This window comes from Crocuta crocuta, unplaced genomic scaffold (assembly GCF_008692635.1).
Source record: "Crocuta crocuta isolate KB4526 unplaced genomic scaffold, BGI_CrCroc_1.0 scaffold750, whole genome shotgun sequence".
In the NCBI taxonomy this organism is placed as follows: Eukaryota; Metazoa; Chordata; class Mammalia; order Carnivora; family Hyaenidae; genus Crocuta; species Crocuta crocuta.
The window spans coordinates 157031-182698 of NW_027529191.1; the positions used below are offsets into that span (position 1 = coordinate 157031).

At 39.4% G+C, this 25668-nt stretch overlaps 1 protein-coding gene across 2 annotated transcripts in view; it reads right to left on the reverse strand.

Annotated features, from left to right (window-relative positions):
* Positions 1–2447: 2447 nt before the first annotated feature.
* SH3YL1 (SH3 and SYLF domain containing 1) overlaps positions 2448–25668 on the reverse strand; it is a 45789-nt gene continuing 22568 nt past the window's right edge. For both annotated transcript variants that reach the window (XM_077758298.1, XM_077758299.1), the window contains exons 6-11: positions 21871–21983; positions 20606–20734; positions 18394–18562; positions 17644–17722; positions 11423–11479; positions 2448–3311 (exon numbers count right to left, since the gene is read on the reverse strand). In XM_077758298.1, the coding sequence (XP_077614424.1) occupies positions 3121–3311; positions 11423–11479; positions 17644–17722; positions 18394–18562; positions 20606–20734; positions 21871–21983 (738 nt within the window). In that variant the 3' untranslated portion in view covers positions 2448–3120. The remainder of the gene's footprint in view (positions 3312–11422; positions 11480–17643; positions 17723–18393; positions 18563–20605; positions 20735–21870; positions 21984–25668) is intronic.

The following is a 25668-nucleotide window of genomic DNA, read 5'->3' on the forward strand; positions in this document are numbered from 1 at the left end:
AGCCTAACAGGAAATATTAAAGGGAGTTCTTCAAGGTGAAATGAGAGGGCACTAATTAGTAACAGGAAAACATATGAAAGAATACAGCTCACTGGTAAAGGCAAATATATAGGTAAATTCAGAATATTCTAATATTGTAATGGTGGTGGGAAAATCTCATGACTCTAGTATAAGCATTAAAAGACAAAAGTATTGGGGCGCCTGGGTGGCTCAGTTGGTTAAGCATCCGACTTCGGCTCAGGTCATGATCTCATCACTTGAGGGTTCGAGTAACACGTCGGGCTCTGTGCTGACAGCTCAGAGCTTGGAGCCTGCTTCGGACTCTGTGTCTCCCTCTCTCTCTGCTCCTCCCCCACTAACACTCTATCTCTCTCTCAAAAATGAATAAATGTTAAACAAATTTTTTAAATAAAAAATAAAAAAAGACAAAAGTATTAATAATTACTAAAACAATAATTTGTCATGGATATGCAATGTAAAAAGATGTAAATTGTGACATCAAAAACAAAATGAGGGGTGTAAAAAAGCTTCTATGTGCATTCAGAGTAAAGTTGTTATCAGCTTACAATGGATGGTTGTGACTCTAAGATGTTTTATGGAGATCTTGAGATAACCACGAACAAAACCTATAGTAAACACACAAAGACAGAGATAAAGGACCCAAACATACTACCCATTATGGAAAACCATCAACTTACAAAGAGGAGAGCAAAAGAAGAGAAAGAAACAAAAGAACTGCAAAAGGGCCAGAAAACAAAGAACAAAATGGTAATAGTACATCTATAGCATTAAAACATTATTTACAATGTAAATAGACTAAATCAATCAAAAGACATAAGGTGACTGAATGGACTTTAAAAAACCAGTGTGCTGAGGCTCCTGGGTGACTCAGTCAGTTAAGTGGCTGACTTAGGCTCAGGTCATGATCTTGCGGCTTGTGAGTTCGAGCCCCGCCTTGGGCTCTGTGCTGATAGCACGGAGCCTGGAGCCTGCTTCGGATTCTGTGTCTCCTTTTCTCTCTGCCCCTCCCCTGCTCACACTTTGTCTCTCTCTCTCTCAAAATAAATAAAAATTTTAAAAAAAGATTTCTATAAAGCAGACATGGACAGACATAAAGGGAGAAATAGACGGCAATACAGTCATAGTCCATGTGGGAGGTGGGGGTGGAGACTCCAATCCCCCACTTTCAACAATGGGTGGATCGCCTAGATATAAAAATCAGTGAGGAAACCCTGGACTTGGGCTACACATCAGACCAGGTGGACCCACAGACACATGCAGAACCTTCCATCCTACGGCAGCAGGATACACATTGTGCTCACGTGTGCATGCAACATTCTCCGGGACAGATCACATGTCAGGCCACGAAGCAAGTCTTAATAAATTTCAAGAGACTGAAATTTTATCAAACATCTTTTCTGAACACAATGGTACAAAACTAGAAATCAATCACAAGAAAAAACTTGGAAAATTAAAAAATATGTGGCGATTAAACAACATGCACACATATACTCAACAGTGGAGATCCAAATGCTTTCCCCTCAGATCTGGAACAAAGGAGGATCCTCACTCTTGCTACTCCTACTCAGCATACTACAGGAAGGCCTGTAAGTGTAATTAGGCAAGAACAAGAAATAAAACGACATGAAGGGGAGTGAGAAATAAAGGCTTCCAGTTATGAATACAAGGCAGCCATATTGGAGAGGGACAAACACAATTATTTCTGTTTGCAGATGACACGTTATTAAATATAGAAAAGCTTAAGTGTCTATTAGTGGCTGAATGGATAAATAAAATGTGAGACATATATATAGAAGGAAATCCTGGAATTTGAAAAACATGGATGGACCTTGAGGGCATTATACTAAGTGAAATAAATCAGTCAGAAAAAGACAAATACTGTATAATCTCACTTGTATGGGAATCTAAAAAAGCCAAACTCATAGAAACAGAGAGTACAGAGGTGATTACCAGGAGCTGGGAGGTGAGGAAATTAAGAGATATTGGTCAAAGGGTACAAACTTCTAGCTATTGGAGGAGTAAGTTCCAGGGATTTAATGTACAGCATGTCGACCATGTTTGATTGATATATATATATCGTTTGATTGATATATATATATATTGGGATTTATAATAATTGGGATTGTACTAAGAGAGTACAACTTCAGTGTTCTCACCAAAAACAAACAAACAAAAAAAGATGTGAAATGATGAGTGTGTTAATTAACTCATTGGGAACTCTTCCATGGTGTATATGTATATATATGTATCATCACATTGTAGGCTTTAAATATTTTATCATTGTGTTTGTTAAGTATACATTAGTAAAGCCAAAAAGAAAACAAGTTAGGCAGTTAATCACACTGGTGGGTTTTAACCTTCAGGCCAACCTCAGGGACTCTAACTTTACACAGAGAAAGTAAAGAAAGCGAAATCAAGTCATTAACTTATCGTTTAAAAACCATTTATTTTGGAATTACTGGGCTGTGTCAACCTTAAGTTGGTTCTTCTTCTAGAAATGCACAGAACCTCATACAGAAGAAAAGTTAACGTCATCTTTGTGGAATGCAGACTAGCTGAACTTCTTTGCAGTAGCGGGTTTCTGCTATCAATACACATATACGCAATTTTTGAAGAAATAAAGATTATTTTAAAGGATTCATATATCTAGTTCATACCTACAACTAGAAGGATTACTTAATACCCTCGTTAATCTGATTTCTTCTTCTCTGGTCACTTTGGAAACAGAAATACATGAACTGGTATTCATGCCCCTACCCTTGAGATTCTCAAATTACAATAGGCACTTACCATATACTTAGCTGCCCATATGTTTAGTGATGTTTGATAATTATAACTAAAGGGCTGTGATCAGATGAATTGGATGATATTAACTATTAAATAGTATATGTGATAAAAATTAGTACAAAGTATTTAAAGATATGTAAGTCAACCACTTATTGATATAGAGAAAATAATCTTTTATATGATGAATAAAAGTTTATGGAATAAAGAGAAGTATTTTTAAACTTATATTAAACATTGCTTAACTGGATAGTAAATCCTATCAGTGTAGAAATAAATGTTTTGTAATTCTCAAAGAAGAAAACAATATAAACTTTAATTCATGGTAACATAGTTGGCTGGAAAAATGCCAGTTTGACCTCGAAGCTCTCCTTCCCACCAATCAAAATGAGAATCGGTTTTTGATATAACTGTGATTCTGTCTCCAGCTTGAAAATTCAAATCCCCGGGCTGTTGTCCTTCAAAAGGATATAGTGCTGTCACTTCTATGGGTTGATCCAAATTGCCTAAAACAAACAAACAAGCAAAGGTATTTAAATTATTCACATTTTGGGGGCGCCTGGGTGGCTTAGTCGGTTGAGCGACTAAGGTCGTGATCTCGCTGTTCGTGGGTTCGAGCCCCGCGTCGGGCTCTGTGCTGACTGCCAGCTCAGAGCCTGGAGCCTACTTCAGAGTCTGTATCTCCCTCTCTCTCTGACCCTCCCCCTGCTCACGCTGTCTCTCTCTCTCTCTCTCTCTCTCTCTCTCTCCTAGAAATAAATAAAAATATTTTAAAAAATTATTCACATTTTTAATGGGAAAATCTGAGAAGAGTGTGTATCTAAGATATAAATTAAGGTTTTAGGGCTTGATATTCTGATGCTTTAGAGCCTGGCAGAATCCACAGCACGTGGTCTGTGTGATTTTCACATTACTAACGTTTTTTTTCTTTGAAAAGAGCAAATATTTGGTAATAACATTTCCTACATCCACACAAGCCAAACTGTATGTTATTGTATACTTAACTATGTATTTAGCAGATATTTGCGGTTGTAAGTGTTTGAATTTTGAATAATCTGTAAGATAACACCACGAGCTGGCCACAGAACAACACGGGTTTGAACTGCACAGGTGCGCTGACGTGGACTTTTTGATAAACACAAATGTAAATGTATTTTCCTTGCTTTCTTAATAACATTTTCTTTTATGTAGCTTAGTAAATTTATTATAAGAATACACAATATACTTATAACATACAAAATATATGTTAATCTACTATGTATGCTTTTGGTAAGGCTTCTGGTCAATGATAGGCTATCAATAGTTAAGTTTTGGGGAAGTCAAAGTTTTATGTGGATTTTCAACTATACGGGCCTTGGTCCCCCTAACTCCCCACCCTACATCATTCAAAGGTCAACTGAATTTACATTTTCTCCCTTTTATTTTACTTTTTTTTTTGTTTTAGAGAGGGGGAGATAGGGACAGAAGGAGAAGAAGAGGAAGAGGGGGAGAGAGGGAGAGAGAGAGAGAATCCCAAGCAGGGTTAGATCCCACAACCCTGGAATCATGACCTGAGCCAGAGTCAAGAGTCAGTTGCTTAACCAAATGAGCCACCCAGATGCTCACATTTCTGCCTTTTAATAGAGCAGCCATTATGACTTCTGTGAATTGTAGCTTTTAGAGAAAAACACATTTATGTTCATGATTGTATCATAAAAGATTTAATTGAAAAACCGTGCTCTAGGATAGAGCTAAAGAATACTAAGCTAAATAAGTCAGAGAAAGACAAATACATATGATGTCACTCATATGTGGAATTTAAGAATCAAAGCAAACAGGCAAAGGAAGAAAGGAGAGACAGAGAGAGAGGGAGAACCAAGAAACAGACTTTTTTTTTTTTTAATTTTTTTTTTTATTTATTTCTAGGAGAGAGAGAGAGACAGCGTGAGCAGGGGAGGGTCAGAGAGAGAGGGAGTCACAGATTGAAACAGGCTCCAGGCTCTGAGCTGGCAGTCAGCACAGAGCCCGACGCGGGGCTCGAACCCACGAACCGCGAGGTCGTGACCCAAGCGAAAGTCGGACGCTTAACCGACTAAGCCACCCAGGCGCCCCCAAGAAACAGACTCTTAACTAGAGAGAAAAGCTTATGGTAACCAGAGCAGATGTGGGTAGAGGGATAGGGGCAACAGGAGACAGAGAGTAAAGAGTACACTTATCATGATGAAAAATAAAATAAAATATAATTTTAAAAAGAAAAATCATGCTCTGTAGCCTTTGGCTTTGAGGGTTCCAGCTGAGATGCGTTTTGCTAATTCATCACATTTTTCCCATCGGCTTCATAGCTGTTTTCATGTCTGTGCTTCCTTTATCCTTTCTCTCAAAACAAATAAACTCAATAGCATAGCAAAAAGTATGTCTGCATATGCACAAGAGTTTCAACACAAGGTGTAGAGTTTCTTGTGCGTTAGGAAAAAAACCTTGAGGATTGAGGAGTTAATATGAGTAAAATATATTAAGTATTATAAACTGTATAGCATCATGAAAAATAAAAAGAAACATACTTTCTGGGTACTCAGCTACTTGGAATTTCATATTTTTAAAAAAAATTTTTAATGTCTTATTTATTTCTGAGAGACAGAGAGGAGAGACAGCATGAGCAGGGGAGGGTCAGAGAGAGAGGGAGATACAGAATCTGAAACAGGCTCCAGGCTCTGAGCTGTCAGCACAGAGCCCAATGTAGGGCTTGAACCCATGAACTGTGAGATCATGACCTGAGCCGAAGTCGGAGGCTTAACCAACTGAGCCACCCAGGCGCCCCTGGAATTTCATATCTCTATTTCAATATTCTGTGCACATGTTAGGCAATTAGATGCTTGCTAAATGCATCTTAGTACAGATACACTGAAAACATAACCAAATACTAAAAACCAGTTACTTATTTCAACCTATAATATTATAATAAAAAACCGAATTTGGCCTGTCAGTAAGAAATAAAAATAATCAGCACTTTAATTAAACCACATTGACTGAAACACTGAATTTGTAGTTCACACAAGATGGTGCTACAGTTCTTCCCATAAAGCACGTTCCATGTGGTTCTTTGAGTTTTCCCAGAGAAATAATCCTAATAACAACTAATATAATCACATTAGAGGTATTACTGGTATAATGGGTTTTTTCTATAATACATGCTCTGCATATTTTTATATTTTATACTTCGTCTGTGCACTTTAAGGAAGAAGGGTAAAAGTATGTCACAGAGGAGTAAAATGGTCATATAGCCTGAATATCCTCAAAGCCACATGGGTGAGCGAGCCGTCGTTGCCGTGTATGTGACAAGTGACTGAAAGGCTTCATGGATGTGGGACACACAGCAAGTCCTCATGTCAGGCCTCTTCGTCATTAGATCAGAGGAATATTGGTTAATGTTGGGGAAAAAAAATCATTCTGAAAATCAGTTTCTTATCAATAATTATGTTTATCATCTCCACACATAAAGCTCAACCTCTATTAACCAAACTTAATTAATGAAACCCTCAAGTAACTCCTTTCTCCTGCCTCCCAGACACATTGGATAACACACAGAAGCAAGCAAAAAGAGTGCTAGTAAATATCAGGGAATGTTCTGGAAGTCATAGCCATCTAAGCAGCCATACATGTGTGTGTTTGTAGCACTAGGTACGAAAGTAGAAATGCATCAAAAGGTGATCATAGCGGTAACAGGTGTCAGCTTTGAGTAAATCTTAAGAGCGGCTCCTGTTCACTGAGTCAGGGACCGTAACGGCAGAGGACATGTGCTCCACTAGGCCCTCATCTCCAGCGAGGCAGCCACTGGCATCCCCACTTTACAGAACATTAGACTGAGGTGCAAGGTGTTAGGCAATTTGTCCCCAGGTACTCATAATCACCACTGACATCATACCCCAGGGTACTCAGCCACAAAATATTAAATTGTTTTCAACAGACTGAACTTGGATTTATCAGAGTATTTTAGTTATGTTAGGCAAATTTTCAAGAATAATTAGCATATTTTTCTGCATCACTGAGTTATCAGGACTCTACAAATAATAATAATGTTGGATGATGATCCTGGGTAATCACTGATAACAGAACTGGTTTTTACCAGTCTTAGGAAAATATTTCACGATGAATAATTAGAGAAGAGAGATATCATAAATTAAATGAAAAAGAGGATCGCAGACTTAGTTCAATCCCTGCCCCCTCATTCAGGTGTTGTCCAGTCTCCTCGGAATTGCAGTTTCCAAAAGAACTGAGGACAAAGTGGTGGTGGGAACAGGTGTACGAGAGAATGTACGGGAATGCTCTTACGTGGGGGTAAAGGGCAAAGCAGTGTTCTGAGATGCAGCAGAGAATAAGGAAGTGCCAGGGGGTTTGAGGAGGTTGGTATTCAACAGTGTGGGGACCATTGCTGGTAAATCTAGAGGAGAATGTGGCCTAGATAGGCAGACATGGTATGTCATAGGAGGGTCAGCAGTTTAAGCAGTTGCTGGGAAAATTCCTCCACATGCAAACATAGGGTGTTCAAGATGGCTGGGAGGCGGGGAGGGGTGGGGAGGCAGGTGCTCCCTGAGGTGACAGTCCACAGGCCATTCAATGCCATAACCTACTGTTCATTTTTTCTTCAATCAAAATGACTTAAAGTTTGTCTTTAGTGTATATGTTAGGGATAATTTCCATAAGGAAAATTTTAATGCCCACAAAATAATTTATTTTAAAAATAGGTGAACCTTTTCTCCGAAAGGACGTATGTCCTTCCAGAAAGGGAGAGCCTCCTGAGGACCATGCAAACAGACCCCACTGGGCACCTGGGTGGCTTAGTCGGTTAAGAGTCTGGCTTCGGCTCAGGTCCTGATCTCATGGTTCATGAGTTCAAACCCCCATATGGGGCTCACTGCTGTCAGCGCAGAGCCCACTTCAGATCCTATGTACCCCTCTCTCTGCCCCTTCCTAGCTTACACTCCCTTAAATATATTTTAGAAGAAAAAGGAAAAAAGGAAACAGACCCCACTGGTTGCTAAAATATCTGGAATTCACAGATGCATTCCCTTCTGAGTTATATGCCTTCAAGTTTTATATTCCTGTGTTTAAAAAATATGGATGCTCTTTGAAGCAATTAGTCATTTTCATCATAATATTCAAGTTTAATTCTAATACAGGTTATTTTTCTCTCCCAGATCAGAACTGCACTTACCAGGAAACAGATTACAATCAGCTTTAGTGATTGGCAGTTGCCCTGAGGCTCCTAATTAGCAAGAGCAGGTTTACAGGACTTTACTCCATGGAGTCTTCATAATGTAACCCATATGTAGCCAAGACATCTGGCCCCAGCCATGACTCAGGAGAGCAATCTCAGCCTTCGGAAGGCTCATTTCAAGGCAAACAGAAGTAAGAGAACACATCTTTGGTTTTGTTACACATGTAACGTAGTGATGAATTGCATGGCTGATTTAACTTTCGCACCCACATCACCCCAGGCCAGGTGTGGGGTCTGTCACTTTGGGGACCCTGGTCTCTGGAGGAGAGTCAGGGTCAATTCACAGGGTCAATGTGAGCGAGGCAGGTAAGGCCACTAGTGAGGTCACCAGGCACTCGGTTCTCAAAAGGTAAAGTCTGGGGCTTTTGTGGTTGTCACAACCAGGGAGAGGGTGCTACTGGCAATGAGGGACTTAGTGCAGGGGTGCTCCTGACACCCACGCAGCACGGGATGGCCCCCGCAATGGATGTGCACAGACTGTCACTGAAAATTACAGGTGGGTGAGAGGCAGACAATGAATACGGACATCGAAGGGCACAGAGTGTTTTGGAAACGCTCAGTAAACCAGACTGTGGACCATCGAGGCCGGCTCTGTGAGAGGCCCAAGTACCATGTAGGTGGGCTTCCAAAAGGTGCAAAACAAAAGTACATGCAGCTTGGAAATTATTGCTGTGCCCAACGGCCCATGCAAACCTGTAGCTTGTCAGTGGGCATGGGACAGGCTAAGCACGTCCCCGGGGCCTGGGTGTCCTGGGTTTTAACTTGAGCTCAGGCCCGTGCATTATGACTTTTCTCTGCAGGAATGTTCTGCCGGGATGTGAGAGAGTCCTTGAGAAGAGTTTAACTGGTTTTACAGCTGCTTTTTAAAACCACAATAATGTAAAGGAAGTTTTATTTTAAAAATAGACTTTAAATCTTCCCTTTCATTTTTTTCTTCAAAATCCCTTATATTTGGAGTAAGGACTAAAATAAATTAATATTAACCTAGTTCCTGCTGTTTGTACAACCTAACTCATCCTACCCTCAAATATAAAAACAAAATCCCACCAACCACCCACCCAGCCAATCATGGGCAGGTAACACGAGCCTTGGATCCCACAGCTAGTGATGAAAGTATTGATTTTGAGTCTGAGTCTCCTTCAGAGCCCACTCAGGATTTTGTTTCTTATAACTTAACACTTCCTGCAGTGCCTTGTAGCGGGCATTTCTAGCTTTTGCTAGGAACCTAGGCTGTGGGCACCTGCTCTAGCAATCCCTGAGAAAAGGGGCTACAGTCCGCACTGTCACCTCACTAAACGTTCCTGGGAGTCTACAGCCTCAGGGCCCCTTGGCTCTCAGCGTCCCTGCTGGGCTCTCCGCCCTAAGCAACTCAGCTCGTCTGTTGGCCTCAACTGTAAGAACCCCTTTAATTGCAAGGTACGTAAGTATGAGTCTAATTCTAACAGAGTCTTTAAAAGTAAAAGAGCACAATATAAAATTTTAGGCGTTTATGATACTTGGGTATAAACATCATATGTTGACCACTTTTGCTTCTGAAGGACCGTATCCAAAGGTCAAATTTTGACAATCTCAGTCATCTCTACCATGGCTATAAATCACATTTACAAGAACAAAATAAATTTTTTAAAACCTGTCAGAGTTTTTTCACTATGCCTGAGACCACAGCACAGCATTCTCCCATAGGTAAGCCCACGTCATCAGACTGGCTCTGAACACAGGACTCTACCTGTAGACCCAGGCTCCCTGAAGGGAGTCACGTGAGGAAGGATGGCCAGAAGTGGGCCCCAAACAACCAAAACCAGGCTGAAAGAAAGGGGAAAGTCAGAAACCCTAATCTAGCAGCAAAAGGTTGACTTCTGTTCAAGGAACTCTGCTTAAGAGACATTTTTGAAATATCTTTGTAATTATTTTTTAAATGGGTACTTAGTTACCTTGACATTCTGTTTACACTACGCAGGTAATGCCCAGGTGGCTTAGTTACCCAGGAGTGTATGGGACTGTGATGGCAGTGACACAAGATGATGTGAACAATAAATAGGCTATTTTACAACGGGTTAACCTTTGCCTTCACTTTGTGTTCTGTTCACATTTCTAAATAATTGCTTGCTTCTTTCAAAGAACATTTTCTAAAGAAGATTAAAGTAAGACAGATTGAGGGACTATTTTTATCACAGCAAATCCTAATAAGTTTTATGAAGCAGTTCTGTTGGGAGCCATTCTGAACTCACTAGTTGAGAAAACTCTTTGTGAGGTTAAGGCAGGTTTGCAAGGCCTCCTGCTGTCAAAGGATGACCGATATCCATCCCCACTTAATTGTTTCTGATAGAGTACCAACCCCTAAGCACCTTGTTGATTGGTATTTGGAGTGACTTATTCTGGCCCTGATATGCTGATTGCACCTTGTGAAGGAACCTTTTGTAGGAATTTCTTCTTTTGTGATTATGGGAGCAGACATTGTGCTTCCTGAGAATCCTTTTTTTTTCCCCTTAAGCAAACAGGCTATTGACCCCTGCTCACAATGAACTAACTTTGCCCTTGCTATGCTAAAAACATTGTCTTGTATTTGAATGCTAAAGATATCTTCCTTCCCCATATGATAAGCATCTAAATCACCTACATCAATCACTATTGATACAGGTTACGCATGAGTCTTCTACAAATCTATGTTCTAGGAAATTTTTACATATCAAAGAAATTTGTCATCAAAAATTATTGTCTAAGGCAAGTGCCACTTCTGTGCTGTTCCCCATACACTTAACCATAAATAAAGCTAAGTCTCAGTCAGTGCAGAGATGCTGCCTGGTGACCAGAAAGCATCTCGGGGCCTCTCTCATCCCTCTCTTCGCCAACACCGTCCATCCTTCGGGGACCCCTGGACTGGCTGGAGCTGGACTCTGGCACAATTCCCAATAATGGCAAAATAGCTGAACATGAAAAATTTTTTAAATCCTTAAAAATATAAATATATTCATGGAGCTAAAACCCAGAGAAAATGTGATGATGATGAAGCTGTAATTCATAATGAGCAAATATTGTTATTCTGCCCCAACAAGGTGTTACAAGGTCCTATGGTTCAGTCTCCGACAAGCCCATGGACCCCAGAGTCAGACTACTTCGTCCTGAGCCCAGGCACTTCTTACCAGGTGGCTGTCCCTCCTAGGGTTCCCCCATCGCTCTGCTTATCTCAGATTACAAGCAAGTAAGGAGCAAAAGCATAGCATTTTTTAAATGAGGTACTTTTCAAAATAATGTGCATATCCTATAAATCAAAGAAGAAGTGATGAACACCTTCTCAGAGATTTTTATAACCCACCAGATTAATTAGAAAGTGAATCCTTATTAACATATAGATATTTCATTTACCAACTCTCTCCTGATAGTTGGGAAGTTCAGGGTACAGCTTATATTTATTTCCGTTACCTGCACACAAAAAAAAAATTTAAAAAAGGAACATTTAGAAACCTTATTAGCATATACAAAATATACATATATATAACATAAAATATTAGTATATATAAAATAGCCAAGAATGCCAAGTCTTGCCCTTGTGAAGCAAATACTTTAAATCGCTCAGATTGATAGAACTATCATTATTTTATCACACTTTAAATCAAGAAGAATGTCTGAATAAACCCAGAGAATACACCAAACATAGGCAGAGGGTAAATATGTGATATGCACAAGTAAGAAGCACTACAACTCACGACCTTGGAAGTATACGTTCACAGAAAATGCACATACATCTTTTTTCCAGAGCAATCATAAAATACCCAAATTCAAAAAAGTTTGTAATTCCCAAACCAGTGATTTTCAAACATTCTTGTTTGCTTGACTCCTCAAATAATTTTTAAACAACATGTATTCACTTGCATATTTTTTTAATTAACACCTAAAATTGTTCGGTATAAGACAAAAAGTTGTAACGGGCATACCTTGTAGTATATTTCAATATCACTTATTTAAATTAAATAATTATATCTCTCCTTTAGGGATAACAGAATCTAAATCATAGTATAAATAGGAATCATTAATATTATATCTATGTTCACCATCATGAGTTTAAAATAATCTTTTTAAAAATTTTATTTATTTTGAGAGAGAGAGAGCGCGCGCACAAGCACAAGTGGGGGAGGAGCAGAGAGAGAGGGAGACACAGAATCCTAAGCAGCTTCACACTGTCACACAGAGCCCAATGTGAGCTTGATCTCACAAAGCATGAGATCAAGACCTGAGCCAATATTAAGAGCTCAGTGATTAACTGACTGAGCCACCCAGGTGCACCAAGATTTTGCAGATAGTCAGAAATTATGTAATGTTCATTTTAACCTTCGGGTCCTGTATCCATTCCCTTTGTCCCACAGATTTTATACTAATATATTAGTATTATATTTTTATGTAACAGTTTCTACAACAAAAATTTGCACAGAAATTTATTTTTTTAATTTTATTTGAAGTAAGCACAAGGTTCTATTAAATAATTTCTTATAGATCAAGTTATTATTGTAATAATTACTGGTACACAATTGACCAAACTCTTAAATATACTATAAATTTACCTTACTAAACATGAAAGTAAATTTTTATTTGAAATACATCTCAGTAGATGGATAAGACTTTTAGCTCAAATAAACAGGATGACCATTTCTTATTTCCAGAATGACAGAGGTTCAACATCAACTTATATTTTAATATTCCTTTTTAAATATACAGGTGTTATAAAGGCTGGTTCTTACAACAACAAGAAAGGCTAGGAGTGTATATTTTACAGCAATGTAACAGAATTATTTCATATTTCTTTTGAGAGAGAGGTCAAAAAATCACATGGTTATCTATAAATAAAAATAAAATATTTATAAAACAAAAATACTACTTTTATAACTTTCTGTTTGGGTGATAGATAGCTATGTGATTCTTAAAATAAGCAATATATAATGGTAATATTAATTACTATTGTTACATAAGCTAATATGACAATCCCTTCGTCCCACTTCAGTTTGTGGAAAGCAGAGAAACGGAAATCACCGGGTCTGCAAAACCATGGCCCTTGCTACTTATTAGAGTCATTAACCACCTCAGTATCTAGAATTCAAATTAGATCACCATTCTTGCATTTTGGAGACAATGTAGCATAGTATGATTTGGATGACTTTTCTTACCAGTAGGGAAAAAAGGAACATCAGGAAGGCTAGAAACGGCGGATAGCCTGCATGTCCTGTTGTGAGTGGAAATGGCTTTCAGAAAGAATGAGTCTGGGAGCTGGAGAGTGTGTCTCCTACACTGTGCTCACACACCCTAGGCAGTGCCAGGTACCCTCTAAGGATACAAGCACACCAGTATGAAGGCTCTGGCCTAAGAAGTTTATGACATAAGAATATAGAAATAAACATTGGCAGCATGGGGAAAAGGGTATAAATATTCCAAAAGAATCTAATTTTAAAAACTGACTAGAAATAAGAGAGTTTGGGTAGTGATCAGATATAGGACAAAATACATGCAAATTAAGACTTTCTCAACATAAAAATAAGCACTCCAAAATAGAAATGGGAAAGTACATTCCATTCACCACAGCAAACCAAAAATTATAAAGTACTTAGGAATAAATTTAACAGGAAAGGCACAGACACTATGAAATCTTAGAAATGGCAGAAAAATGCCTCAGCAAATGGAAAGTATAAAATGGAAAGATTATCATAAAAATGCAAAATCAATGAGTATACATGTTATTGTAATTACTCTCCCCAGTCATGGAATTACTGTAAGTACAGAGTATTATTTGGAATTGTATATTGCATACTGTAGACACCCTTATCCACAGTTTTGCTGTTTCACAATTATCTGTAGTTAGCCGCAACCCAAAAGTGGCTGATCCTCCTTCTGATTTATCATCAGGTCAGTAGAAGCCTAATGCTACATCACAACAACTGTGTCACTCACCTGACTTAATCTCATGTGGGCATTTCATCATCTCACGTCATCACAAGACAGGGGAGTACAGTACAAGATATTTTAAGAGACAGAAAAACCACATTCATATGACTTTATTATAGTATGTCATTGTAATTTTTCTTTTATTATTTTTTTATTATTGCTAATCTCTCACTGTGCCTAATTTATAAATTAAACTTTATCATAGGTATGTATGTATAGGAAAAAAACATAGTTTATATAAGGTTCAGTACTATCCATGTTTTCAGGCATCTACTGCCATCATAGAACACATCCCTCATTGATAAGGGGAAGGAGGCTAACTCTGTATGAAAAACAAGACCAACAGACAAATGATACATGTAGAAAAAAACTATAGCCCAAATGATAAAGTCCTTAATATACAAAGTGCTTCTACAAATGGAAAAGGGAACAAATACTCCAATAGAAAAAATGGACCAATGAAATGAAGAGACTTTTCAGAAAAGGTTCAATCCAAAACACCAGCAATTATATGAAGAAATCTTAAAATCACTAACTGACAGGGGCAATACAATCCAATTAATAAAGAGGTATAACCAACCCTCAGACATGCAAATACTCTAACACTAACAGTGGTGAGGAATATATATGATGGAGAAAGCTACAGTGGGAGAGTGCTTATGGTGGGCAGTATATGTCCTGACAACTGTATACAGTGGGGAATATATATGGTAGGGAATGTGCATGATGGGAAATGTGCATGATGGGAAATGTGCATGATGGGAACATATATGTCCGTGGTGGGAAATGTGTATGTGGGGAGTGTGTGTGCTGGGAAGTGTATATGGTGGGGAGTGTGTGTGCTGGGAAGTGTATATGGTGGGGAATGTGCATGGTGGGAAGTGTATATGGTGGGAAGTGTGCATGGTGGGAAGTGTATATGTGGGGAGTGTGCATGCTGGGAAGTGTATACGGTGGGGAGTGTGCATGGTGGGAACTGTATATGTGGGAAGTGTGCATGGTGGGAAGTGTATATACGGGGAGTGTGCATGCTGGGAAGTGTACATGTGGGGAGTGTGCATGGTGGGAAGTATATATGGTGGGGAGTGTGCATGGTGGGAATTGTATATGTGGGGAGTGTTCATGGTAAGAAGTATATATGGTGGGGAGTGTGCGTGGTGGGAATTGTATATGTGGGGAGCGTGCATGGTGGGAACTCTATATGTGGGAAGTGTGCATGGTGGGAAGTGTAGATGTGGCGAGTGTGCATAGTAGAGTGTATACATGAGAAGCATTACAGTGGGAAATGGCTGATGAGGTTGTGAAGTAGCAGTTTTTCAAGCGAAAAACAATCTAGCTAATATGTTAAAATTTAATAATATGTCTTTTGACCTACTATATCCATTCCTGGTAAGTATCCCCGTAAATAAAAAAAAAAAAAAAATTGAATGAATGAACGAACAAACAAATAAATGAAAGTGCCAATATGTAGACACAAAAATTTACAAAGATGTAAATGGTAGAGCTGGTTGGCCTGGAAAAAATTCTGAAGTAATGCTAATACCTATCAGTAGGACAGCAGCTGAATAATATGTTTTTTGTCCCATGGAATATTAAAAGCCATTAAAAAGAATTAATTAGAACCTTAGCAGTTGACTCAGGGATTTCCATGAGGTGTTTTTCAGCAAAATAAATAAAACCCACAAGTAAGATAAAGTAAAACATGTATAATATGTCAGCATTTGTACAAGACAAAAAAATATTCTTTCCATGTGTATACATGTTCTTATACATGTGCCTGTGAATAGGACTATGATAGAAAAATATACATGGAGAAGAATACAGATGTCTACACTGCATGTTGTCAACATAGATTTCCTGGAGTGAGTACAGGAGAGGGCACCGTACAAATTAAGAGGGGAAATGGGGAAAAGGAAGCAACTCATAAAAGAAGAGGGAAATACTGCATTAAAAACCACGTATATGCATTTATAGAAAACTATATATGTGAAGATACGTAATTAAAAATTAAGATTCTATTCTTAATAAAAAAATTTAGGGATAGGTCAGATTTAATTTTTTAATTTTTTAAAATTTTTATTTATTTATGAGTGACAGCATGAGAAGAGGAGTGGCAGAGAGGAGAGAGAATCCCAAGTAGGCTCCACGCTATCAGTGCGTAGCCTGATGCAGGGCTTGAACTCAACAACTGTGAGATCATGACCTGAGCCAAAACCAAGAGTCAGATGCTTAACCAAGCAAGCCACCCAGGTGCTCCAAGGTTTAATTTTTTAAATGTTTAATTATTTATTTTTGAGAGAGAGAGAGAGAGAGAGCAAGGGAGCGCAGGGAAGGGGTAGAGACAGAGGAGACAGAAAGAAGCCCAAGCAGGCTCTGCCCTGTCAGTGCAGAGTTTAACACAGGGCTTGAACCCACAAATGGTGAGATCATGACCTGAGCCGAAATCAAGAGTCAGATGCTTAACTGACTGAACCACCCAGGGGCCCCCATAAGATTTTTATACATGCATCATACAGATATGTATTTTCCTAGTAAGGAAACTTCAGAAACATTATGTATTCTAAAACACGCACACAGGTCAAATTTTATGTAATCACTCAGATTTAAAATAAAAATAGATTTCAGTGCCCACATCTTGTTAGTCACTGGAAATATGAGTGTATTCAAATTAATCACCTGAACATGAATCAGAAATAGACCGTCCCTATTGAAAGAAGAATACAGCACCCCAGGAGACAAAGGCACAGCTAAGTTACGGTAAGAGTGGGTAATAAAGGACAGGTCCAGTTCCTGGGAGGGTACATTTAGGCAAGCTAACGGCGTGGCCAGGAGCCGATGTGAGGGCTGTGATTGCTAGTGGGTGCCCAAGCGAAGGGGGCGGCGGACCCAGAGCATGAAGGAGGGGACCATCCTCCTGCCCTCTAGAGCACTTTGATACTTCTACTCCTCCCAGAGCTTGTCACACGCTTCCTTCCAGTGATGGCAGTTATTTATCCATGTGTGATATCTCCTGTCCTAGACTGAAATTCTTCAAGGACAGGATATAAGTTAGACTTGTCTTTGTAATCGTAAAAGCCACAGCACAATGCTCTTGAATAACAGTGGATCATTCTATGAAGCATCACCTACTTTAGTATATTGCCCTGTACTGATATCCTCTGTGCCTAAATAGCAGGATTCCAAGAGTGACTATCATACAAATAAGCAGTGGAAAGAGGGGGAGAGGCCAAGACCAGGTGCTTTATAAACTTAGTCTATTTTAAAACCAGCCTTCTGAAATCCTGAGCTCCCAAGAATATACGGTGAACTTAATATTCAGAAAATAAATCTATGAGTATACAGGAGAAATAGGCTCATTTAGTTCCCATTTCAAATCAGCAGGATAGCAGTCTTTGAAAGAAATGACAAATAAAATAAATGAGAAAAACTTTAAAGATAAATCTTTGTAAATTTGAGAAAGCATCTTCTGAATGAGTTTTCACAAATCACAGCAATGAGAATTTCTTTGTAGTTAGAAGAGTCTGAGCATTTATTTTCTCCTCAACACCCATTAGTTCTTCCATTTGATACTAAAGTTTAACAATGTTGATTTCTTAACAGTAATATTTAATAATTACTAATTATAATTATATTTGAATTACGACAAAAATATTTACTTTGGGAGCCAGAGTTCGGCAGGACTTGCACAGATGTCGGCTGTGGCCTTGACAATGGTTTTGGAGGTAATTCTTTAGCCTGGGAGGAACAAAAAAATGCACATAATTTTAAAATACTTTATTATCATGGAGCACATAAGGCTTTTTTCTTCTAGAACGCATATGTGGCATATTTTATCCTATGCACTCATTAACGAAGTGGCCTACATGTGCACATGTAGTGCTCCAGGCCACATTCAGTTGAAATGGATGCCACATTCAGAGGTTGACAGTGGGTGCCCTTCTGTACCCGCAGCTTGCCTCATCCAGGCACACCTGACAACCTACGCAGTCGCTTGGTGACCAGCTCAGCAGTCACTGGGAGGGCAGGGACAACTTGGGCTCCCCCACCCCCAGGTCAGCTTTCAAGCCCTGTGATGGGGGTCAAGCAGATCCGGAAGGGAGTCATGGAACTTGGTGTGAACACTGCTTGATGCTCCAAGCCCTCAGCGTCAGCAGCACCGTCAGCACTACGGCGAGGTCGCGCAAAGTCCCACACTTGGAGAGAGGCAATTGGGGGGAAAAACTATGTTTCTCCTTGAAATGTGTATAGATGATACATCAAAGTTGCATAACATTTTCACAAGCACTTTACATAAATGAAATTATAAGGGAAGTGTAGTTGGTTCTTAGGAACCTAATATCAAGGGCAGAATACTCTAAATAAAGAAATTTCCTGTGACTAAGAGAAACATAAAAACCATGCATTACAGCAGACTTTCTCAGTTCCTTTGCTGCTTTTCTTGCATTGATTCGTTGTCCTTCATTTTCATACTTTTCAGTAAAGGAATCAAGAATTTCATAAAGATCTTCTGCTTGAGGAGGCCGTGGTAGATCTCCAAATAAAATGTCATAAGCTCGGATGTCTTGACAATAAAATCTAATAAGAAATATCAAATTAAGAACATTTATAGACAAGGATCTTTCCTAGAGTTAAAAGTAGGACACATACCTGTGTGTGGGGATATACTCTTCTAGTACTTCATATATACTATTTTCCCAACACTAAGCACAAGCTAGAACCCATGTTATGTCCCTAAGTTCATTCCCCCAAGATCATTTCTAGAGCCAATCACTATAAATAGTCTGACACGCATATCCTTTCTCCAATAATATAAATCAAATCACAGATGCAAACACATATACATACAAACATATCTATATAAACATACATATGCAAATATACCTACACTTACAAGCACCTACAGTTTTACAGGTTTTATTTTTTAAGTTACAAAACTGGGGCCAACAAATAAAGCTTTGTAAGTTCTTTAAAAATGTTTATTTGTATCAAAACTATATAAAGATTTGCCTTAAATGTTTAGAAGCCCTGCAATTAATTAAGAAGTATATTTCTTTTAGTTTATCCAGAACTTACATGAACTTTAGTGAGGAAGTCTTCCAAAGGCCTCAAATCAGAAGTTTCTAAAAGAATGCTTCACTAAATTTCTCAAACTAATAAAACGAGAAATAAAAACATCTTTCTTGGCTTTATAAGACACAGAGCTCTGCAAATATTTTTCTCCACTCCTCCCATTTTCTAGTTTCTGTGGCTTGCACTGAATACTGTCATATTTGCTAATGAACTCTAAAGTTAAAAAAAATTTTTTTAATTTATATTTTTGAGAGAGAAAGAGAGAGATAGAGAGTGTGAGCAGGGGAGGGGCAAAGAGAGAGGGAGATACAGAATCTGAAACAGGCCCCAGACTCTGAGCTGTCAGCACAGAGCCTGATGAGGGGCTTGAACTCACCAACTGTGAGATCATGACCTGAGCCAAAGTTGGACGCTTAACTGGCTGAGCCACCCAGGCACTCCTTAAACAATTTTTTTAAATGTTTATTTATTTTTTGAGAGAGAGACAGAATGCAAGTGGGGGAGGGGCAGAGAGAGAGGGGGAGACAGAGTTCAAAGCAGACTCCAGGCTCTGAGCTGTGAGCACAGAGCCCAACATGAGGCTCGAACCCACAGACTGCAAGATCATGACCTGAACTGAAGTCAGTCCCTCACCTGACTGAGCTCCCCAGGTGCCCCAGTGTGCTAACGGACTCTCACGTGAACTGGCACAGTAAATTTTGTATAGATTTTCCCTGGAAAGCAGGCAAGTGAGGTGGGGGGGGGGGGGCNCTGCCAGGCCCGCAACTGGTGGGATCTCTGCCTGCCACGTTCTGAAAGAAGTTTCTCTGTCAGTCAACATTTATCCTTCTCTGAGCAGCCAGACATATTTTAGTGGAAATGTAGAGAAGCGTTTGGGGAAAACTTAGCCAGATGCCAGTTTAAAGTACAAGTTCTTCTTCACCTGTTAAAATACTTCTAAATCCATTTTTAAAATATCAAAATTGATCTTTATTTTATGGAAGAAAGAACGAAGGCAGAGTGTAAGAATAGCCTCTCATAGGGGCGCCTGGGTGGCTTAGTTGGTTAAGCGTCCGACTTTNTAACCGTTAGGTCCCTTGACAGATGATTGAAAAGTATACTTAATATGATATAGCCAATGAATACAATATTACATAGTCATTAACTTACACTTATGATTCTTGCAGTGCTAGGTGGAAAAAAAGCATTTACAATTGGATCTATTCTGATTAAAATCATATGTGGCAAAACAAGGGAAACTATGCTTAAGAAAACGTTGTAGGGCAATAAAACAAACCGTGAATAATGTTAATCTCAAAGGGGTAGAATGTTTTTTTTTCCTTCCTTGTAATTTTTGTTGTGCTTTCTAGATTTTCTCTAAGTACATATTGCTTTATATTGAATCTTTAAATAAAGAAATACACACTCAAATGTTGTATATTCTTAAAATATGCTCTGAACAAAGAATACACACAACCACTCTGTAAACCCTACAGAGCTGTGAGTCTCCGATGTGTTGTTTTTCTCATCACACTTTCCTCAAATCAAAATTATTTGGCTTGTACTTACTTTCGATTAGTTTCTTTCCTTTCAATCAAACAACTGCCTTCTAACGACACTCCGGCAAAGAGTCCTCTGGACTTGCAGTACGTAAAGACAGCAGCTGAGCTCCGCAGGGCAACATTTCCTTCTAAATTCCTGTGAAATAGATGGTTTGCAGCAGAGACCAGAGCGTGAGACGGCTATCGGAGCAGCACTGCCTTTCTCACTGCAGAGTGATATTGTCGTACTTACGTCACTTGTTTTTATGTCTTACTCCCTGTCAGCCTGAGCTAGATGTGTTTAAAGTGGTCTAGGGCAAGGACAGGGCATGGGGAAGGACATGTCATAAAGTGATGGGTGAATACGGAGGACTGCATTGTACAGATTTCATGGAAAGCTGGTATTTACCAACTTTGTCTTTCTTTCTTAAAACAGGAACGTACATTTCAAGAGTACTAAAGACTGTGGATTCTTTTTACACTGACTATTTTCATAGAATTTAGAAACGTTTTTAGATGATTGTGCTGTGTTAACTTCTGTAAACAGTCTGAGATTTCAGTATTTCTAACTTGCTCAATTGACCCAAGAATAGTTGTTCATTAACAGAGAGGGAAAATGCAGCATACGTACTGTAAACATCACACCAGTGAATCATTTTCAAGTTTTCACTATTTAGTTTGAAGAAAAGTTTTTTTTTTTTTCTTTCTTGGTCATTGCTGCCCTTTATCACTTAATTAAATTTGATCTGGCTCATTCAAAGCTTAAAGGTAAATTTTGTGTTCAATTCCAGTAGATACAATAGCCTGCATTTCTGAAATACTTCGTTTCCTTTTGTGGGTTCTAGTTTTAAATTCTCTCAGTTTGTCACACTGACTGTGTTTTGTATTTCTTGTTTCTAAAGACCCTCAAACCCTTTGGGACATATACAAATCATAGATCAGCTTCATTTCAATTCACGGTTCCTCTTAATACAAAACTGGGTATAGTTTTTATTTTTATTTATTTTTTTTAATTTTTTAATGTTTTATATATTTCTAGGAGAGAGACAGAGACAGCGTGAGCAGGGGAGGGTCAGAGAGAGAGGGAGTCACAGACTGAAACAGGCTCCAGGCTCTGAGCTGGCAGTCAGCACAGAGCCCGACGTGGGGCTCGAACCCACGAACCGCGAGATCATGACCTAAGCGAAAGTCGGACGCTTAACCGACTAAGCCACCCAGGCGCCCTGTAAACTGGGTATAGTTTTTAAACGATGACTGTCCAACGGCTGTTCAGAAAGTATGTTGAGGACTCACCTTCCCAGGGGCCCAACTGCCACAGTGAAATTCCCTCCAAGTGTCAGGTTACCACCTTTTGCAAAAGCTTCTACTGCTCTGTCATAATTCAAAATTATTACCAAATCTGATACCTGAAAATGAAAAAAAAACATTTAAAAATAATTGTCTAAATATCATTTAAAATATATGTTGATCAGAACTCCAATATACACCATATAATGCAGTAAGAATTTCAATGTAGACAATGAAAGAATTTGAAAGAAGAGTCATTTTTGTTTTGAGCTAAGGATTTACGCAATGGATGTTTCCACAGCTAAGTGCAGCAGACACCTCTGAGTGCTGTGGGGCTCTGCACATACCTCCTCGTCCACTCGACAAGCTTGTAATGCGGGTGATGACAAAGGTCTAGTGAGGTTAAGTGGACTGTCACAGTGATAGCCAGAACACATCAAACATAGGTAGGTCAGAAAGATAAAAAGTACTCCCTTGAACTAAACACCAAGCCAAAGATCACACAACTAACAGTCAGGGCAGAAGGTCAAGAGTTCTCTTGCACCCTGAAATCCCTGCAAGGCCATGTACCACCGGTAAACTGCACATCCACTTTCTTTCAGGCTCCAGAAGTTCAAAATGCCAGAAGGAAACTAGTTAATCATTAGTTAATGCCTCCTACTGAGGTAATTCTCTAAGTAAAAGCAAAACTTAGAATGTGAGAATGCTCAAGACATGCCCATGGGAAAATGCATTTGTTTTTCAAGTTTGGCAGTGTCATATACAAGTCCCGTGAAAGCCCAGAAATACAGAGAGCCCTCAAGAGCACAGCTTTCAGAGGACACAGCCCTCTGGGGACACAGCTCTGTAGGACATAGTCCTCTGGGGATGAAGCCCTGGGGGGACACTGCTTTGGGGGGACATATCCCTCAGGGGATATAGCTCTCGGAGGAGGACATAGCTCTCCGGAAGACACAGCTCTCTGGGGACACAGCCGTGGGGGACACAGCCCTCCTCACGAGCTGTTGACAAAGGGCATTCTGACTACCTTTGGATCTCTCATCTTTTCATGTGTGAAATCTTCAAAATAGGACCCACCTTACTCAACTATTTGAAGATCATATGTGTGCTGGGCATACCTAGAAAACAAAGGTGGTAAGAATCTGGGCTAAAAATCAAAACTGTTTGAGTATGAATTCCACTTCTGCCTCTTACATGTTGTATGATCTTGGGCAAATGATTGAGCAGCTTGAATTTAGCTTCTTTTTTTGTAAGCTGTGTATAATATTAGAAACCACACTTGTAAGTATACTATGCATACGTGTATATATGTATATAGACACAAATATAAGGTTGTTTGAAGGATTAATTGAAATAATTTGTAAAGCCTGACATGTTTGCCACATCTCAATAAAATATGCAAAGGCCAAGAAAAACTGATGTTTAAAGATTACTTCATTTATATAGTTCTTTAATTTTTTGTAAGATTTTCAAATCAATGTTTTCATCTGACCCGCAGAAGAATATGATTATGACCAAAAGAGATTGCACTTGAAAAGACCTAATAGAGGTCTTGATACAAGTAGATTTTTTAAAAATGTTTAGTTTTTTCATAAAATGATTCAAATTACACTCAAGTTACATAGGACAAACTAAATATACTAGTTTACTGATTTGTGAAATACTTCACATTGACTTATATCAACTATATTTCCATTGTATATATGGACAATTTTCTGAGGATTGTGATATTGAGTCACCCAGAATTAGTTAGCATTTTTATGTAAAAGTAAGCAATTTTGCCAGTGATTGTATGAACTATATCATATATACATTTTTAGATAATATACATGAAATTGATTTGCACAATGCTTGGTATATACCCATGCAATAACCATAAATCTCTAGCCATGTCCACATAGATACCTTATTGATATTGTCTCCCTCTGCTTGGTACATCTTTGCAGTTAAGTAAGGCAAAACTCTAAGAGTCAGTTAAAGAAACACAAGTAACCCTTTAATTTTCTGTCTGATCTCAATTCAGTTCCCTCTGAAATAAGAATAAGACAATCCTGTGTTCCCTGGTGATGTCACTAACAGGTCGAAGCTTCGCAACTGGAAGAGCAGAGAGAGGCCAGCAGCTCCACGTTAGTTTCCAAGTAACTAAGTGCTTAAAGGAAAAGCAAAACAGATCCCCTGAAAGAAAACTGTGAGAGACATGTGAGAATTTGATAAAGGCTCCTTAAGAAGTTCTTGTTAAGATGTAACCATAAGTAAGATGCCCGTTCTGCATTTAAACGCAATTCTTTTTTTTTTTTAATTTTTTTTATTTATTTCTAGGAGAGAGAGAGACAGTGTGAGCAGGGGAGGATCAGAGAGAGAGGGAGTCACAGACTCCGAAATAGGCTCCAGGCTCCGAGCTGGCAGTCAGCACAGAGCCCGACGCGGGGCTCGAACCCACGAACCGCGAGATCATGACCTAAGCGAAAGTCGGACGCTTAACCGACTAAGCCACCCAGGCGCCCCTTAAACGCAATTCTTAAACAACAGCATGAAGAAACTGCCCTGCAGGAAAGCCGGGGGAGAAACGTTCTGAGGATCGGCTGGCCTTCCCTTGCACATGGGTCTCCCCAGCCCTGTCCGCTGGCACAGTGCCACGCCTCCCTCTCCTCTGTGTCCAGCCCCACTTCAAACCCAGGCTTCTGAGTCCTTCATCTGACATCCTGTAACGAAGGGCATGACTGCTGTTGATGTGTGACAGCGGACCGCGGCCACGCCCCACATCCGGGTCTGTAAGCAAGTCCAGCTCCAGATCTTGGTCTGGTGGGAACCCTCACCGGCCCGCCCCTGCCTCTCATACAAGCTGAGACAGCCTTCTTTCTCCAGCCTCTCAGGTCTCTGGTGGACATGCTGGCATGTCTATCTCACTCTACCAAGAAGCCTCTTGGTGATCATGTGGGTGATAACCATTCATACCCCTCACCATGTAGTGTCATTAGCCTCAGCGTTCAAACCAAATGTCAGGGTTCTGGTGCCAGACACCTTCCATTCCTCACACCACCAGGTCCTTTTCTGCACACTGACCTTAGTGGGCTCAGAAGTGTAGCCCAGCCTCTAACAGTAACTTCTCAACTTACACCTGGACACCTTCCTCATCATTAAAGTAAAAGAGCTCATCTAAACTCTCTCTGGAAAAGCTAAATCATTTCTTTCAAATCACCATATTGGGTGAAAGCAAGACTGATCAGAGTTGGCCCATCGTGAACTCTGACTTTTCTATAACAAGTAGTTGAGTGATCCAAAGACAAGCCATATATCAGGGTTTTCAGAGCTTTGGGCTTTGTTATGATTGTCCTGAAAAGAAAATACCAACAGTCTTTAAACTAAGTCTTAGCATTATCTTTCCTTAGACCATTGACTTTCAAATCTTTTGTTTTTGTTTTTGATGTATGTGTGTGTTATAAAACATTGGGAATTCTCAGTAGTTCACATAATTGAATCAGTACTATAATCTTAGTGGTAACTAAATGTCTGAGCTAAGGAAGGCCACCAGATCCTGTCAAAACATGACCTAGTCCCTAACTTCATTTACCTTCAGAAACTTAACCTGGTTTAGATTCCCACAACAGAGCATAAATCTAAAGTTTCTGAAGATCACATTCATATTTCACATGGACTAATGGTGTTATCACTTACAGGAGGCAGCATGATGAATTGAGAGACTCAGTGTCCCGCATGCAAGAGACCTGCTCTGGTCCCCCACTGTGGTGGCACTATTGGCTGCCTCGGCCCTGTACCAGAAGCCGGTGGACTGGAAGAGTAGTG